This window comes from Phyllobates terribilis, unplaced genomic scaffold (assembly GCF_046119375.1).
Source record: "Phyllobates terribilis strain yellow unplaced genomic scaffold, ASM4611937v1 Scaffold_9__5_contigs__length_417890890, whole genome shotgun sequence".
NCBI lineage: Eukaryota > Metazoa > Chordata > Amphibia > Anura > Dendrobatidae > Phyllobates > Phyllobates terribilis.
In genome coordinates, this window is record NW_027362769.1 from 392,301,254 (window position 1) to 392,319,518 (window position 18,265).

General features: G+C 39.2%; 1 protein-coding gene across 1 annotated transcript in view; it reads left to right on the forward strand.

The window, feature by feature from the left end:
• Window positions 1–11,252: 11,252 nt before the first annotated feature.
• Window positions 11,253–18,265, forward strand: part of LOC141162530 (large neutral amino acids transporter small subunit 4-like) — a 134,748-nt gene continuing 127,735 nt past the window's right edge. The window contains exons 1-4 of the mRNA XM_073648727.1: window positions 11,253–11,394; window positions 11,496–11,558; window positions 12,366–12,549; window positions 12,654–12,709. Coding sequence (XP_073504828.1) covers window positions 11,256–11,394; window positions 11,496–11,558; window positions 12,366–12,549; window positions 12,654–12,709 — 442 coding nt within the window. The 5' untranslated portion in view covers window positions 11,253–11,255. The remainder of the gene's footprint in view (window positions 11,395–11,495; window positions 11,559–12,365; window positions 12,550–12,653; window positions 12,710–18,265) is intronic.

Sequence of the window (18,265 nt, forward strand, 5' to 3'; positions counted from 1 at the left end):
TACATAGGGGCAGTATTATAGTAGTTATATTCTTGTACATAGGAGCAGTATTATAGTAGTTATATTCTTGCACATAGGGAGCAGTATTATAGTAGTTATATTCTTGTACATAGGGGCAGTATTATAGTAGTTATATTCCTGTACATAGGAGCAGTATTACAGTAGTTATATTCTTGTACATAGGGGCAGTATTATAGTAGTTATATTCTTGTACATAGGGGCAGTATTATAGTAGTTATATTCTTGTACATAGGAGCAGTATTATAGTAGTTATATTCTTGCACATAGGGAGCAGTATTATAGTAGTTATATTCTTGTACATAGGGGCAGTATTATAGTAGTTATATTCTTGTACATAGGGGGCAGTATTATAGTAGTTATATTCTTGTACATAGGAGCAGTATTATAGTAGTTATAATCTTGTACATAGGGGGCAGTATTATAGTAGATATATTCTTGTACATAGGGAGCAGTATTATATTAGCTATATTCTTGTACATAGGGGCAGTATTGTAGTAGATATATTCTTGTACATAGGGGGCTGTATTATAGTAGTTATATTCTTGTACATAGGGGCAGTATTATATTAGTTATATTCTTGTACATAGGGGCAGTATTGTAGTAGATATATTCTTGTACATAGGGAGCAGTATTATAGTAGTTATATTCTTGTATATAGGGGCAGTATTATAGTAGATATATTCTTGTACATAGGGAGCAGTATTATATTAGTTATATTCTTGTACATAGGAGCAGTATTATAGTAGATATATTCTTGTACATAGGGGGCTGTATTATAGTAGTTATATTCTTACACATAGAGGACAGTATTATAGTAGTTATATTCTTGTACATAGGAGCAGTATTATAGTAGATATATTCTTGTACATAGGGGCAGTATTATAGTAGTTATATTCTTGTACATAGGAGCAGTATTATAGTAGCTATATTCTTGTACATAGGGGACAGTATTATAGTAGTTATATTCTTGTACATAGGGGGCAGTATTATAGTAGTTATATTCTTGTACATAGGGGGCAGTGTTATAGTAGTTATATTCTTGTACATAGGGGGCAGTATTATAGTAGTTATATTCTTGTGCATAGGGGGCAGTATTATAGTAGTTATATTCTTGTACATAGGGGGCTGTATTATAGTAGTTATATTCTTGTACATTGAAGCAGAATTATGTATTCGAGGGAAATGAATTGATTTCAATCTTCCCAAATTTACACCATGACAGTATTACATTTGAGGTAGACTACTTTGGTTGTATTCATAGAACACTTAGTAATGAAATGTTAAAACTTTGAAACTCACCTACTTTCTTGCTCAATAATTTTCTTCTGAATATTGGGAAATGGATTTCTTCACCTAAATGTATTTTGTCATATAAAAAAATCAGATTACCAATGAGAACATATAGTGGAAGTGTCCTATGTGTCCTATGTGTCCTATGTGTCTGGTATGGAGGTCTCCACGTTCCTCTCACCGCTGATCGCTCGGACTGCAGCTTCTCGTTAGGATTCTGTGTTCACATAATGACGCTATTATATACATTTTGGACCTGAATATCTGACCTTATACCATAGAGAAGATGTTAATAGTGCATATTGCTGGTACTATGAGATGCTTCAGGGGTTAATCATTTATTTTCAATGTGGTAATTGAATTATCTCTAGTCACCTCTGCATCCACACCGCCAACATAATCCTGCCACATGGTACATATATAGTAATACTATATAGTGCATATTAAACAATACAATATACTGTATAGTGAGCAAATAACAAAACCATACAGTCCCTACATAATACTGCCACACAGTGCTTACATAATCCAGGTTTAAATATGCTATATATCATTGACATGGGGCTGTGATGTCAGCAGTGACAGTCACATGGGTTGTCGTGGGATCATGTGATACTGGGAAATGTTATGGGATTATCATGGTGTGTCCACCCCCGGAGGGAGCGAGAGGCGAAACGTCATCGAGTGGTGAGACACGGATCCTGGGACATTAGTTTAGGTAAAATACCCTTTATGGATTGGTTTGATGTATATTACCTTTAGGCAACGCTATATATGAGACCATTGTACAACTAGCCTTCTGGGTGGGATAATTATACCCTTCTAATAATATAGTACTTGCACTTTAGCAATCAATACTCTTGGCTTCTTTTTGTCTTTGGTTCTTTATATTGTACTTTATAGGATATTCTCTGTCTCTCTTTGGAGGTTTATTTTCCCTGTCATTTTTATCAGTATGTTATCTTATGGATTTATTTAATAAAAATATATTTTTAATGTATATTGCTGGAATTTCTTCAAATCCTGGGACAGGCATTTATTTTGTCTCAGGTTATTTTGTTGTTTAATTGTTAATGAAGTGTCCAGTACTGTATTTCATATTGGGACTATTGTGAATGTTTATCTAATAATACTGCCATACATCTAATAATACCGCCAAATCACCATAAATCTAATTATACTAACATACATCTAATAATACCACCATATATATATAATAATACTGCCATACATCTAATAATACCGTCACATCACTATAAATCTAATTATACTAACATAAATCTAATAATACCACCATATATCTAATAATACCGCCATACATCTAATAACACCGCCACATCACCATAAATCTAATTATACTAATATACATCTAATAATGCTGCATAGTCTAATAATACCGCCATACATCTAATAATACCGCCATACATCTAATAATAAAGCCGCATCACCATGAATCTAATTATACTAACATACATCTAATAATGCTGCCATACGTCTAATAATACTGCCATACATCTAATAATAAAGGCATACATCTAATAATACCGCCGCATCACCATGAATCTAATTATACTAACATACATCTAATAATGCTGCCATACATCTAATAATGCTGCCATACATCTAATAATACCACCATAAATCTAATTATACTAGCATAAATCTAATAATACCACCATATATCTAATAATACCGCCATACATCTAATAATACCGCCACATCACCATAAATCTAATTATACTAATATACATCTAATAATGCTGCCATACATCTAATAATACCGCCATACATCTAATAATACCGCCATATATCTAATAATAAAGCCGCATCACCATGAATCTAATTATACTAACATACATCTAATAATGCTGCCATACATCTAATAATACCGCCACATCACCATAAATCTAATTATACTAACATATATCTAATAATACTGCTATACATCTAATAATACCGCAGTACATCTAATAATACCGCCATAAATCTAATAATATCACCACATCACCATAAATATAATTATACTGCTATATATGTAATAATACTGCCATACATCTAATAATACCACCATACATCTAATAATACCGCCATACATCTAATAATACCGCCGCATCACCATGAATCTAAATTGTACTAACATACATCTAATAATGCTGCCATACGTCTAATAATACCGCCATACATCTAATAATACCGCCATACATCTAATAATACCGCCATATATCTAATAATAAAGCCGCATCACCATGAATCTAATTATACTAACATACATCTAATAATGCTGCCATACATCTAATAATACCGCCACATCACCATAAATCTAATTATACTAATATATATCTAATAATACTGCTATACATCTAATAATACCGCAGTACATCTAATAATACCGCCATACATCTAATAATACCGCCATATATCTAATAATACCGCCACATCACCATAAATCTAATTATACTAATATATATCTAATAATACTGCTATACATCTAATAATACCGCAGTACATCTAATAATACCGCCATAAATCTAATAATATCACCACATCACCATAAATATAATTATACTGCTATATATGTAATAATACTGCCATACATCTAATAATACCACCATACATCTAATAATACCGCCATACATCTAATAATACCGCCGCATCACCATGAATCTAAATTGTACTAACATACATCTAATAATGCTGCCATACATCTAATAATACCACCATAAATCTAATTATACTAAAATAACTCTAATAATACCACCATATATATAATAATACCGCCATACATCTAATAATACCGCCACATCACCATAAATCTAATTATACTAATATACATCTAATAATGCTGCCATACGTCTAAGAATACCGCCATACATCTAATAATACCGCCGCATCACCATGAATCTAATTATACTAACATACATCTAATAATGCTGCCATACATCTAATAATGCTGCCATACATCTAATAATGCTGCCATACATCTAATAATACTGCCATACATCTAATAATACCGTCATAAATCTAATAATATCACCACATCACCATAATAATTATAATTATACTGCCATACATCTAATAATACCACCATACTTCTAATAATACCGCCATACATCTAATAATACCGCCATACATCTAATAATATCGCCATACATATATGAAGACAGTGATACTATTGTTATAAAGAGAATCAGGAATTTTTCCATGCAGTGCAGAATAAACCAACATAAATAATTCCGCCATTCACTTCTATTAATATCGCTGCCATGCCTTGCCAAATAATGCTGTCACACTGTGCAGAATATGAGAGCTGTGCTCAGACTCGGGGAAACCCTTCCTGTTTATGTGCTGGAGATACAAGCTAGACCGTGTATTGTAAGCCCTCGGCCCCCGACAAGCAGACCACGAGAATCCTGTTGTTGTTTCGTAGGGAAGTAACAAATGACGATGACATCCGTAACAATGAAACCCGCTGCTCTGGTGCTGAACTCCCCCCGCTCGCGCTGGAGCCGTGTTTCAATAAGAAATAAGAGAAGTCAGAAGCGAGGATCCTCTCTGTAGTACGGGAAATGTGATGGCGGCAGGGGAGTTGGTCGCGCTTTGGTATCCAGGGATAAACCGCGGGATAGACCTCTTTGACCACCACAGTGGACATGTTGTCGTGGAAGGTGGGCACCGAAAACACAACCCTAATTTCCAGGGGGTCCGGGGGTACAAGTAATTCTCGGATCTTGGAGCCTAGAACATCCCGGGGTTCCAGTAATACACAGGTCATGGAGCCTAGGAGGTCCAGGGGTTCCAGTAATACACAGATCCTTGAGCCTAGAAGGTCCAGGGGTTCCAGTAATACACAGGTCCTTGAGCCTAGGGGGTCTGGGGGTTTCAGTAATACACAGGTCCTGGAGCCTAGGAGGTCCAGGGGTTCCAGTAATACACAGATCCTTGAGCCTAGGAGGTTCAGGGGTTCCAGTAATACACAGGTCCTTGAGCCTAGGGGGTCTGGGGGTTTCAGTAATACACAGATCCTTGAGTCTAGGAGGTCCAGGGGTTCCAGTAATACACAGGTCCTGGAGCCTTGGGGGTCCAGGGGTTCCAGTAATACACAGGTCCTGGAGCCTAGGGGGTCCGGGGGTTCCAGTAATACACAGGTCCTGGAGCCTTGGGGGTCCAGGGGTTCCAGTAATACACAGGTCCTGGAGCCTTGGGGGTCCAGGGGTTCCAGTAATACACAGGTCCTGGAGCCTAGGGGGTCCGGGAGTTCCAGTAATACACAGGTCCTGGAGCCTTGGGGGTCCAGGGGTTCCAGTAATACACAGGTCCTGGAGCCTAGAGGGTCCAGGAGTTCCAGTAATACACAGGTCCTGGAGCCTAGGGGGTCCGGGGGTTCCAGTAATACACAGGTCCTGGAGCCTAGGGGGTCCGGGGGTTCCAGTAATACACAGGTCCTGGAGCCTAATGGGTCCGGAGGTTCCAGTAATACACAGGTCCTGGAGCCTAGAGAGGCCAGAAGGTCCAAGAGGCCTATATGTGAAGATAAATAGACCTGTGATAGCAGGGGCTCATAGGAGATTTTATATTGGGGCCCACGATTCCCTGTGGCTTCTCCTAATCCTCTCCCGGACATATATTTTTTGCTATTGACCACGGGTGCTACGTTATGTCACTTCTGCACTAAACTGCCTGTAACAGTGGTTGTCTGTGAATGATCCTGTGATCCATCGCCCCCGCTATCACAGTCCGCCATGTAAGGCTCACACATATACAACATGGCCGCCCTCCGCAGAGAAACACCCGACTGACGGGAAGGAGACGACGGCCTCAGTCATTTCTTACACTGCTGAGGTAAACCGAAAGCTGAGCTTTGATTGGGCAACATGGAAGCTCTGATTGGGTGAAATGGAAGCTCTGTCAAAATGAAGGCTGAGCTCTGATTGGTTGTGTGGCGCCCTGCTGCGCATTCGTGCCACAGATCCTAGAGGGGTGCATGGACGGATTCCTCCACAAGAGGCCCTCATAGCATTCACACACCTCCACCTTCCACCTCAGACCACCAGAGGGAGCCCAGATAGGGATATAAATAGGGAAGGTGGAGCTAGGCAGTCAGTTCCTCTGGAGAGTTCAGCAAGTACAGGTCTGAATACAGAATGGAGCTCAGTCCAGTAAGAGCTCAGGTTAGTGAGCCCAAGGCGTGCCGACGCCATAAGAGCGGTGAAGCGCGGCAAGCTGCCGCTAGTGTGTATAGCCTAGTGAGGGTCTCAAGCGAGGCCGAAGGCTAGAGGAGTGAGTAGCTTTGGGGGCAGAGGAGCAGTACAAGCTCACCCCAGAAAACATATACTGGACACCGGGTCCACGTATACAGGACCCCCCTGTAGAGACAACCGGAGACCCCTGGAAGACTTCAGGTCCCAGGATCACCCAAGAGCTGACACGTATCAGAGCCAGGAGTCACGGAGGCCCCGCAAGCTGGGAGCGTGTACTCCAAGAGAAGGCCCTACCACAAAGTCAGCCGGTGCAGGACAGAAACCAAGTTAGGCCTATATAACTTATATATAGTATAAATATAAAACCTTCTAACGGTAATGTACTACCTTTGTTGCCTATAGAAACCAATCAGTGTTCAGCTTTTATTTCTAACACTGCTTTGGTAAAATGAAAGCTGAGCTCTGATTGGTTCCTCTGATAAATGAAATCTCAGCTTTCATTGGTTGCTAAGGGCAACGAAAACAGTTTCACGGTTTTGATAAGGCCGATCATTCTTATATATTTTTAATTTCTTATTTTTATTTTTTTTAATTTATGTCACTTTATTTTCTTTTTTTTTGGGGGTTAAATTCCGTGCTTACACTGTTTCCATGTATTTCTATGGGAGTTTTGGAAAATCTGGTTTGGCCCTCAGCAGAGATGAGAATATCCCTTTAAAGGGGTTGTCCAGTCAGAATGTATTGCTGACTAATCCTTATGAGAGGTCAGCAATATCAGATTTGAGGGGGTCCACACCGATCAGCTGTGACGAGCTCCGGCGGCCGGGTGTAAACATATTGAATGGAGATGCCCTAGTGGCCGCTATCGAGCTCCTATCCTTGTCACAGCTGATCGGCGGGGTGCGGGGGGTCGGACCCCCACACATTTGATATTGAGGTCCTATGCTGTAGATAGGTCATCAATATATTCTGACCAGACTGCCCCTGTATAGAGCTTTTTATTTATTTTATAGATATAAATCTGATATTTTATCATATAGATGTTTTATATTTCACGTTTATATTTCAGGATTTTATATATATAATTTTTTTTATTTTATTAATTGTATTATAAATGTCACTTTAGGTTTTATTTTCATGGTAACTTCATTTTTGAGCACGTTTTAGATTTCTATATTTTTGATATTTTTTTTTTTATGCTGCGATTACTTTAATTTTGTCATTGTTTCTTTTCTGATTCCCATTTACAAAGAAAGGAAAAATATATTTCCGTGAAACTGTATAAAAGCGTCTCTCTGCGGTCACCCTGTAGAAACTGCTGAAGGTGCAGATACTTTTGTCGTATTGCACAAGGTATAGAGACTAATTATTATGTAATATCCCTTTAATTGAGCAGGGGTACAGCTATAGGAGGTGCAGAGGCGGTGGCACAGTGTGTGCTGTTAGCTCCTGGGACAAGGCAAATATTTTTTACCCCCCTGAGCTCTTTCTACCACTCATTGTATTATTAGACAATACTCACATCATTATATCTTCCCATTTATTTCTCTATTTTTTTCTGAAATCGAATATATAATTTTAAAAATAAAAGTTATACATTATGTTTTTTTACTTATTTATATATTTTTGTGTTTATTACTATTTTTTTTAACCTAGCCCTGAGCCTAACCATAACGTTAACCCTAGTCTAACCATAGCCCTAGCCCTAGCCATATTTCTAACCCTTACCCTAGTCTTAATGCTAGCCCTAGACCTGGCAATTGTCCTAACCTTAGCCCTAATCATAATCCTAGAGTGCCACTCTTTTTTTCATCTCAACGAAGACAGTTAGATTTGCTTTTTTTAGAGTTGAGCACGATGAGATCCCATTAGTCACGGGATGTGTCCCACTTACAAATAAAGTTTTTTTTGATGATGCCTGATCAATCTTGTGCTACTTTCCATAAACCTAACCCTAACGCCAGCCCTAATCCTAACCATTGCCTTAACCTTATCCCTAATCCTAACCCTAACCCTATCTGTAACCCTAGCCCAAGGGTACTCTTATTGTGCACCTGTAGAGACGTGGACTGTCTTAGGCTATGTTCACACACGTTGGGTTTTTAAGCATATTTTGCTGCAGATTTTTATGCAAATTTTCAGCTGCGTTTTGCAGTACCAGCAAAGTCTATGAGAAACCAGAATTCTCTGTTCACAAATCTTGTTTTTTTTTGTTTTTTTTGTAGGACTATTCATTTCTCACTGATATAAACCATTCTGTTGCTTGCTGCCCACTGCTCCAGTTTATTTAGGTCTTTTTGAATCCTCTCTCTCTCTTCTCTAGTGTTAGCTATCCCTCTTAGCTTTGTGTCATCAGAAAATTTAATCAGTTTACCTTCAATTCCTTCATCTAAATCATTGATAAAGATATTGAACAATACAGGTCCCAGGACGGAGCCCTGTGGTACCCCACTTGAGACATTCATCCAGCTGGATGTGAAGCCATTTATGACCACTCTTTGGGTCCGATCACTAAGCCAGTTATGAATCCACCTAACAGTTGCCTTGTTCATTCCAGAGTTGGTCATTTTTTCAATAATCACGCTGTGTATATAGTGACAATGCAGCGAGTCATTCTCCTCTGCTCCTCAGCATGTGCGGTCAGATGGATTACAATGTGGGACACTTATTTAATCTTCGGACACGTGGGTATAATGTTTTTTTTATTTTATTCTTACTTTTACACTTGGAGACAGCAGGGGTAGAATACAATTCTCAACATTGTCCCCTGCTGGTGCTCATCACAGCGCGAGCAAGGGACAATGATGAGGGCAGCGTTCAGCACCCGGCACTTGGCAACAGCGCTAACTGTACCACTGATTCCCAGGCTCCGGTACGTGTGATACTGATGCGGCACACGTATGTCATCTGTGTGTCACCAGTGTCCACGTGTGGGAAACGTTTTGCGGCGTGCAAAAAACTGACATTTTAGCGTGTTTTGGCCACGGACACATGGTAAGTGGAAACACACTGATGTGAGCAGACCCATTAATTTGAAGCAGCGGAGGCTGCAGCCTACAGGTGAGTGTGATGCACCCCACACCCTACAGCACACTAGGACTGGGACACCCCTTGTCTGTAAAGTGCCAGAGCAATACCGGACAGCATCTCGGTTGCGACTACCGCTCTGCAGCACTTTATACACCATTGTAAACGGGAGACTCTGTGTCAGTGGGAGCTTGTATGTTCGTAGGTGTCTGCATTAAGGGGGAAATTTCATGAAACCAAGGATTCGTAAAAGCCCCCGACATCACCCCATATAACATCTGTGAAATGCGTGATTTGCAGAAATTTGGACACCCCCTTCTTCCTGTGCTCTGGTAGAGGTGACTTGTGGGGGGAAGGGATACCATGTTGGGAAAATCCACTGCAATGGATGACCATTGGTCCCGGGGCACAAAGAGAAACTTCACTTTCCCTCTGCAGTAATGGGAGATCCAGACGTGAGAAACCCGTGGAGGAAAAAGGGATTGTCCAAATGGGTGCTAAGAGCGACTCGTCTGAAGTCAGGGACGGGTTTACGGGGCCGCTCGGGTCTATAGAGAGGTGATTGTGCGGCTGTTTGTGTATGTTTATGGTCCTCCTGTATTGTACACATGCCGTTACTCCCTCCTATCAGCCATGATTGGCTTTTTGCAGTTGTGGGTCCGGATTACAGCTGTGTCACCTGTAAATATAATGTCACATGTGTGCGTGCAATGCACAACCTCGGCGGCACTCGTCAGACCGAATCTAGCTCCTTGTGATAGACCAGCAAGAACTGTATACTATTGTATACCGCCTGCGATACGCCGTCTACCCATCGGATGCCGATCACATATTGCCTGCGATAGACCGCCTGCACATTGGATACCGATCACATACTACCTGCGATACACCGCCTGAACATTGGATACCAATCACATACTGCCTGAGATACACCACCTGCACATCGGATACTTATCACATACCGCCTGAGATACACCGCCTGAACATTGGATACCGTTCACATACCGCCTGAGATACACCGCCTGCACATCGGATACCGATCACATATCGCCTGCGATACACCGCCTGCACATCGGACACCGTTCACATACCGCCTGCAATACACCGCCTGCACATCGGATACCGATCACATACCGCCTGCAATACACCGCCTGCACATCGGACACCGTTCACATACCGCCTGCAATACACCGCCTGCACATCGGACACCGTTCACATACCGCCTGCAATACACCGCCTGCACATCGGACACCGTTCACATACCGCCTGCAATACACCGCCTGCACATCGGATACCGATCACATATCGCCTGCGATACACCGCCTGCACATCGGACACCGTTCACATACCGCCTGCGATACACCACCTGCACATCGCACACCGTTCAAATACCGCCTGCGATACACCGCCTGCACATCGCACACCGTTCACATACCGCCTGCGATACACCGCCTGCACATCGGACACCGTTCACATACCACCTGCGATACACCGCCTGCACATCGGACACCGTTCACATACCGCCTGCGATACACCGCCTGCACATCGGACACCGTTCACATACCGCCTGCGATACACCGCCTGCACATTTGACACTGTTCACATACCGCCTGCGATACACGGGCTGCACATCGAATACTGATCACATACCGCCGGCGATACATCGCTGAACACTCGGCAGCACGCGCCACTTTTCCTATCACTTTTCCATGCGGAGACATGGGGCGGGTCGTCCGCCTGTGGCTGCTGAGCTCGGCCCTAGTGGAAACTCTGTTATTTTCGGGGTGTCTTCTTGGGTGGAATTCCCTGAGTCCCATCTTGATGGATAAGGGGGTGCTGTATCGGGACTGTCCCTCAGGTCTGTACCCGTTCCATCTATTATCTCACTATGATTGTGCAGCACTATTCTCTCTGTCTGTTTGGCGTCACATCAGATGTCATCGTTGTCTTTGTCCCCAGAGCTGGAGCAGTCGGAGGCGCGGAGTAACCAAAGCTCCGGGGGTCGGAGTCGTGAACATGTGGGTGAGTCTGTGATGTGTTCATATTCCTCCAATATGCGGTAAGAATTGCCGCAACGCAGTGACGCTCAGTGAGGGGAGTTTGCCGTGGGTGGTAAATTCTATGGGGTGCAAAAATTTGACACCCCCCCACTTGCCGTTATTTTTTGGAGGGGCAAAGTGAGTGCTTGCTGGACCACCATCGAGCTACATGAGATAAGTGTCCAGGGACTGCTCCAGCATCTGGGTCGGTGGCGCTATGCTGAACAGCACAGCAGTTGGGGTGATAAAGTCGTTAGTTTGAAACAAGCTTTCTATCTTAGTTGCTGCCTATGCAGAGCACAGCAGTTGCGATGATAAAGCTGTTAATGTGAAGAAGTGAGCTTTTTGCAGAGCACAGCTGCTGAAGATAACATAATTTTGATAGCTGTGCTCTGCATAGGCAGCAACTGAGATGACATAGGCTGTACTGTGCTCACCCTCTTTCACTTGTAATTTTATGAGAGGTGAGACAGCTACTTGGGGAAGCAAAATACTTGTCTTGTGACGTGTGACGGTCGCAGGCGACCCACGTCATGACATGGGGCGTCTCATGAGGCTGCGGGTGCAGAGCTCAGTCCCAATGGGGACCGGTCACTCATCCGCTCCTCCATTATCTGGTCTTTGTTATGTATCACTATTGTCTTTGGCATCACATGGAACATCATGACTATCTCTGTGTCCCCCAGATCTGGGGCGGTCGGGGGTCTCCTGTGTCTCTGCCTACGTTACGTCCTTTGTCCTCTCTCCTCTCATGTCTCTATTCATCTCTTCCTTATTATTTTTTAATTAGAGCCGGTGTCTCCCCCAATGGAGAAAGAACGCGGACCCCACGATCCACAAGATTCCTGCACATCCCAACAGCAAAACCTCAACTTAGGCTTCACAGTGGGAACCTTCTTTGTGTGGGGGGCTTTCCTTCCCCTGCAGCTACTTCTGGGATATGCTCATATCAGGTCCCTGCGCCAGATAGGAGGGTGAGGAACATACTGTATATAGGCGCCCCAATGTCAGTGTCAGTCATTATAGCGGCCATATTGTGTCCTGTCCGTCACTCATCACCTACACGTCTCCCCAACAGAGCCCTGGTGTCCGTCTCCTACCTGATGCTGGCGTATTGTCTTACTAACCCACAAAGTGAGTATATACCTCGTCCATAGGGGCAGTATTATAGTAGTTATATTCTTGTACATAGGAGCAGTATTATAGTAGTTATATTCTTGTACATAGGGGGCAGTATTATAGTAGTTATATTGTTGTACATAGGGGGCAGTATTATAGTAGTTATATTCTTGTACATAGGGGGCAGTATTATAGTAGTTATATTCTTGTACATAGGAGCAGTATTATAGTAGTTATATTCTTGTACATAGGGGCAGTATTATAGTAGTTATATTCTTGTACATAGGGGCAGTATTATAGTAGTTATATTCTTGTACATAGGGGGCAGTATTATAGTAGTTATATTCTTGTACATAGGAGCATTATTATAGTAGTTATATTCTTGTACATAGGGGGCAGTATTATAGTAGTTATATTCTTGTACATAGGGGGCAGTATTATAGTAGTTATATTCTTGTACATAGGGGGCAGTATTATAGTAGTTATATTCTTGTACATAGGGGGCAGTATTATAGTAGTTATATTCTTGTACATAGGAGCAGTATTATAGTAGTTATATTCTTGTACATAGGGGGCAGTATTATAGTAGTTATATTCTTGTACATAGGAGCAGTATTATAGTAGTTATATTCTTGTACATAGGGGGCAGTATTATAGTAGTTATATTCTTGTACATAGGAGCAGTATTATAGTAGTTATATTCTTGTACATAGGGGCAGTATTATAGTAGTTATATTCTTGTACATAGGGGCAGTATTATAGTAGTTATATTCTTGTACATAGGGGGCAGTATTATAGTAGTTATATTCTTGTACATAGGAGCAGTATTATAGTAGTTATATTCTTGTACATAGGGGGCAGTATTATAGTAGTTATATTCTTGTACATAGGAGCAGTATTATAGTAGTTATATTCTTGTACATAGGGGCAGTATTATAGTAGTTATATTCTTGTACATAGGGGCAGTATTATAGTAGTTATATTCTTGTACATAGGGGGCAGTATTATAGTAGTTATATTCTTGTACATAGGGGGCAGTATTATAGTAGTTATATTCTTGTACATAGGAGCAGTATTATAGTAGTTATATTCTTGTACATAGGGGGCAGTATTATAGTAGTTATATTCTTGTACATAGGAGCAGTATTATAGTAGTTATATTCTTGTACATAGGGGGCAGTATTATAGTAGTTATATTCTTGTACATAGGAGCAGTATTATAGTAGTTATATTCTTGTACATAGGGGGCAGTATTATAGTAGTTATATTGTTGTACATAGGGGGCAGTATTATAGTAGTTATATTCTTGTACATAGGGGGCAGTATTATAGTAGTTATATTCTTGTACATAGGAGCAGTATTATAGTAGTTATATTCTTGTACATAGGGGCAGTATTATAGTAGTTATATTCTTGTACATAGGGGCAGTATTATAGTAGTTATATTCTTGTACATAGGGGGCAGTATTATAGTAGTTATATTCTTGTACATAGGGGGCAGTATTATAGTAGTTATATTCTTGTACATAGGAGCAGTATTATAGTAGTTATATTCTTGTACATAGGGGGCAGTATTATAGTAGTTATATTCTTGTACATAGGGGGCAGTATTATAGTAGTTATATTCTTGTACATAGGGGGCAGTATTATAGTAGTTATATTCTTGTACATAGGGGGCAGTATTATAGTAGTTATATTCTTGTACATAGGGGGCAGTATTATAGTAGTTATATTCTTGAACATAGGGGGCAGTATTATAGTAGTTATATTCTTGTACATAGGGGGCAGTATTATAGTAGTTATATTCTTGTACATAGGGGGCAGTATTATAGTAGTTATATTCTTGTACATAGGGGCAGTATTATAGTAGTTATATTCTTGTACATAGCGGGCAGTATTATAGTAGTTATATTCTTGTACATAGGGGCAGTATTATAGTAGTTATATTCTTGTACATAGGGGCAGTATTATAGTAGTTATATTCTTGTACATAGGGGGCAGTATTATAGTAGTTATATTCTTGTACATAGGAGCAGTATTATAGTAGCTATATTCTTGCACATAGGGGGCAGTATTATGGTAGTTATATTCTTGTACATAGGAGCAGTATTATAGTAGTTATATTCTTGTACATAGGGAGCAGTATTATAGTAGTTATATTCTTGTACATAGGGAGCAGTATTATAATAGTTATATTCTTGTACATAGGGGGCAGTATTATAGTAGTTATATTCTTGTACATAGGGGCAGTATTATAGTAGTTATATTCCTGTACATAGGGGCAGTATTATAGTAGTTATATTCTTGTACATAGGGGCAGTATTATAGTAGTTATATTCTTGTACATAGGGGCAGTATTATAGTAGTTATATTCTTGTACATAGGGGGCAGTATTATAGTAGTTATATTCTTGTACATAGGGGGCAGTATTATAGTAGTTATATTCTTGTACATAGGGGGCAGTATTATAGTAGTTATATTCTTGTACATAGGGGGCAGTATTATAGTAGTTATATTCTTGTACATAGGGGCAGTATTATAGTAGTTATATTCTTGTACATAGCGGGCAGTATTATAGTAGTTATATTCTTGTACATAGGGGCAGTATTATAGTAGTTATATTCTTGTACATAGGGGCAGTATTATAGTAGTTATATTCTTGTACATAGGGGGCAGTATTATAGTAGTTATATTCTTGTACATAGGAGCAGTATTATAGTAGCTATATTCTTGCACATAGGGGGCAGTATTATGGTAGTTATATTCTTGTACATAGGAGCAGTATTATAGTAGTTATATTCTTGTACATAGGGAGCAGTATTATAGTAGTTATATTCTTGTACATAGGGAGCAGTATTATAATAGTTATATTCTTGTACATAGGGGGCAGTATTATAGTAGTTATATTCTTGTACATAGGGGCAGTATTATAGTAGTTATATTCCTGTACATAGGGGCAGTATTATAGTAGTTATATTCTTGTACATAGGGGCAGTATTATAGTAGTTATATTCTTGTACATAGGGGGCAGTATTATAGTAGTTATATTCTTGTACATAGGGGGCAGTATTATAGTAGTTATATTCTTGTACATAGGAGCAGTATTATAGTAGTTATATTCTTGTACATAGGGGCAGTATTATAGTAGTTATATTCTTGTACATAGGGGCAGTATTATAGTAGTTATATTCTTGTACATAGGGGCAGTATTATAGTAGTTATATTCTTGTACATAGGGGCAGTATTATAGTAGTTATATTCTTGTACATAGGGGCAGTATTATAGTAGTTTTATTCTTGTACATAGGGGGCAGTATTATAGTAGCTATATTCTTATACATAGGGGGCAGTATTATAGCAGTTATATTCTTGTACATAGGGGCAGTATTATAGTAGTTATATTCTTGTATATAGGGGCAGTATTATAGTAGTTATATTCTTGTACATAGGGGGCAGTATTATAGTAGTTATATTCTTGTACATAGGGGCAGTATTATAGTAGTTATATTCTTCTACACAGGGGGCAGTATTATAGTGGTTATATTCTTGTACATAGGGGGCAGTATTATAGTATTTATATTCTTGTACATAGGGGGCAGTATTATAGTAGTTATATTCTTGTACACAGGGGGCAGTATTATAGTAGTTATATTCTTGTACATACGAGCAGTATTATAGTAGATATATTCTTGTACATAGGGGGCAGTATTATAGTAGTTATATTCTTGTACATAGGAGCAGTATTATAGTAGTTATATTCTTGTACATAGGAGCAGTATTATAGTAGTTATATTCTTGTACATAGGGGGCAGTATTATAGTAGTTATATTCTTGTACATAGGAGCAGTATTATAGTAGTTATATTCTTGTACATAGGGGGCAGTATTATAGTAGTTATATTCTTGTACATAGGAGCAGTATTATAGTAGATATATTCTTGTACATAGGGGGCAATATTATAGTAGTTATATTCTTGTGCATAGGAGCAGTATTATAGTAGTTATATTCTTGTACATAGGGGGCAGTATTATAGTAGATATATTCTTGTACATAGGGAGCAGTATTATAGTAGATATATTCTTGTACATAGGGAGCAGTATTATAGTAGTTATATTCTTGTACATAGGAGCAGTATTATAGTAGTTATATTCTTGTACATAGGAACAGTATTATAGTTGTTATATTCTTGTACATAGGGGGCAGTATTATAGTAGTTATATTCTTGTATATTGGAGCACTATTATAGTTGTTATATTCTTGTACAAAGGGGCAGTATTATAGTAGTTATATTCTTGTACATAGGGGCAGTATTATAGTAGTTATATTCTTCTACATAGGGGCAGTATTATAGTCGTTATATTCTTGTACATAGGGGGCAGTATTATAGTAGTTATATTCTTGTACATAGGGGGCAGTATTATAGTAGTTATATTCTTCTACATAGGGGGCAGTATTATAGTAGTTATATTCCTGTACATAGGGGCAGTATTATAGTAGTTATATTCTTGTACATAGGAGCAGTATTATAGTAGTTATATTCTTGTACATAGGGGCAGTATTATAGTAGTTATATTCTTGTACATAGGGGGCAGCATTATAGTAGTTATATTCTTGTACATAGGGGCAGTATTATAGTAGTTATATTCTTGTACATAGGGGGCAGTATTTTAGTAGTTATATTCTTGTACATAGGGAGCAGTATTATAATAGTTATATTCTTGTACATAGGGGGCAGAATTATAATAGTTATATTCTTGTACATAGGGGCAGTATTATAGTAGTTATATTCTTGTACATAGGGGGCAGTATTATAGTAGTTATATTCTTGTACATAGGGGGCAGTATTATAGTAGTTATATTCTTCTACATAGGGGGCAGTATTATAGTAGTTATATTCTTGTACATAGGGGCAGTATTATAGTAGTTATATTCTTCTACATAGGGGCAGTATTATAGTAGTTATATTCTTGTACATAGGGGGCAGTATTATAGTAGTTATATTCTTGTACATAGGGGGCAGTATTATAGTAGATATATTCTTGTACATAGGGAGCAGTATTATAGTAGATATATTCTTGTACATAGGGAGCAGTATTATAGTAGTTATATTCTTGTACATAGGAGCAGTATTATAGTAGTTATATTCTTGTGCATAGGAACAGTATTATAGTTGTTATATTCTTGTACATAGGGGGCAGTATTATAGTAGTTATATTCTTGTATATTGGAGCACTATTATAGTTGTTATATTCTTGTACAAAGGGGCAGTATTATAGTAGTTATATTCTTGTACAAAGGGGGCAGTATTATAGTAGTTATATTCTTGTACATAGGGGCAGTATTATAGTAGTTATATTCTTCTACATAGGGGCAGTATTATAGTAGTTATATTCTTGTACATAGGGGGCAGTATTATAGTAGTTATATTCTTGTACATAGGGGGCAGTATTATAGTAGTTATATTCTTCTACATAGGGGGCAGTATTATAGTAGTTATATTCCTGTACATAGGGGCAGTATTATAGTAGTTATATTCTTGTACATAGGAGCAGTATTATAGTAGTTATATTCTT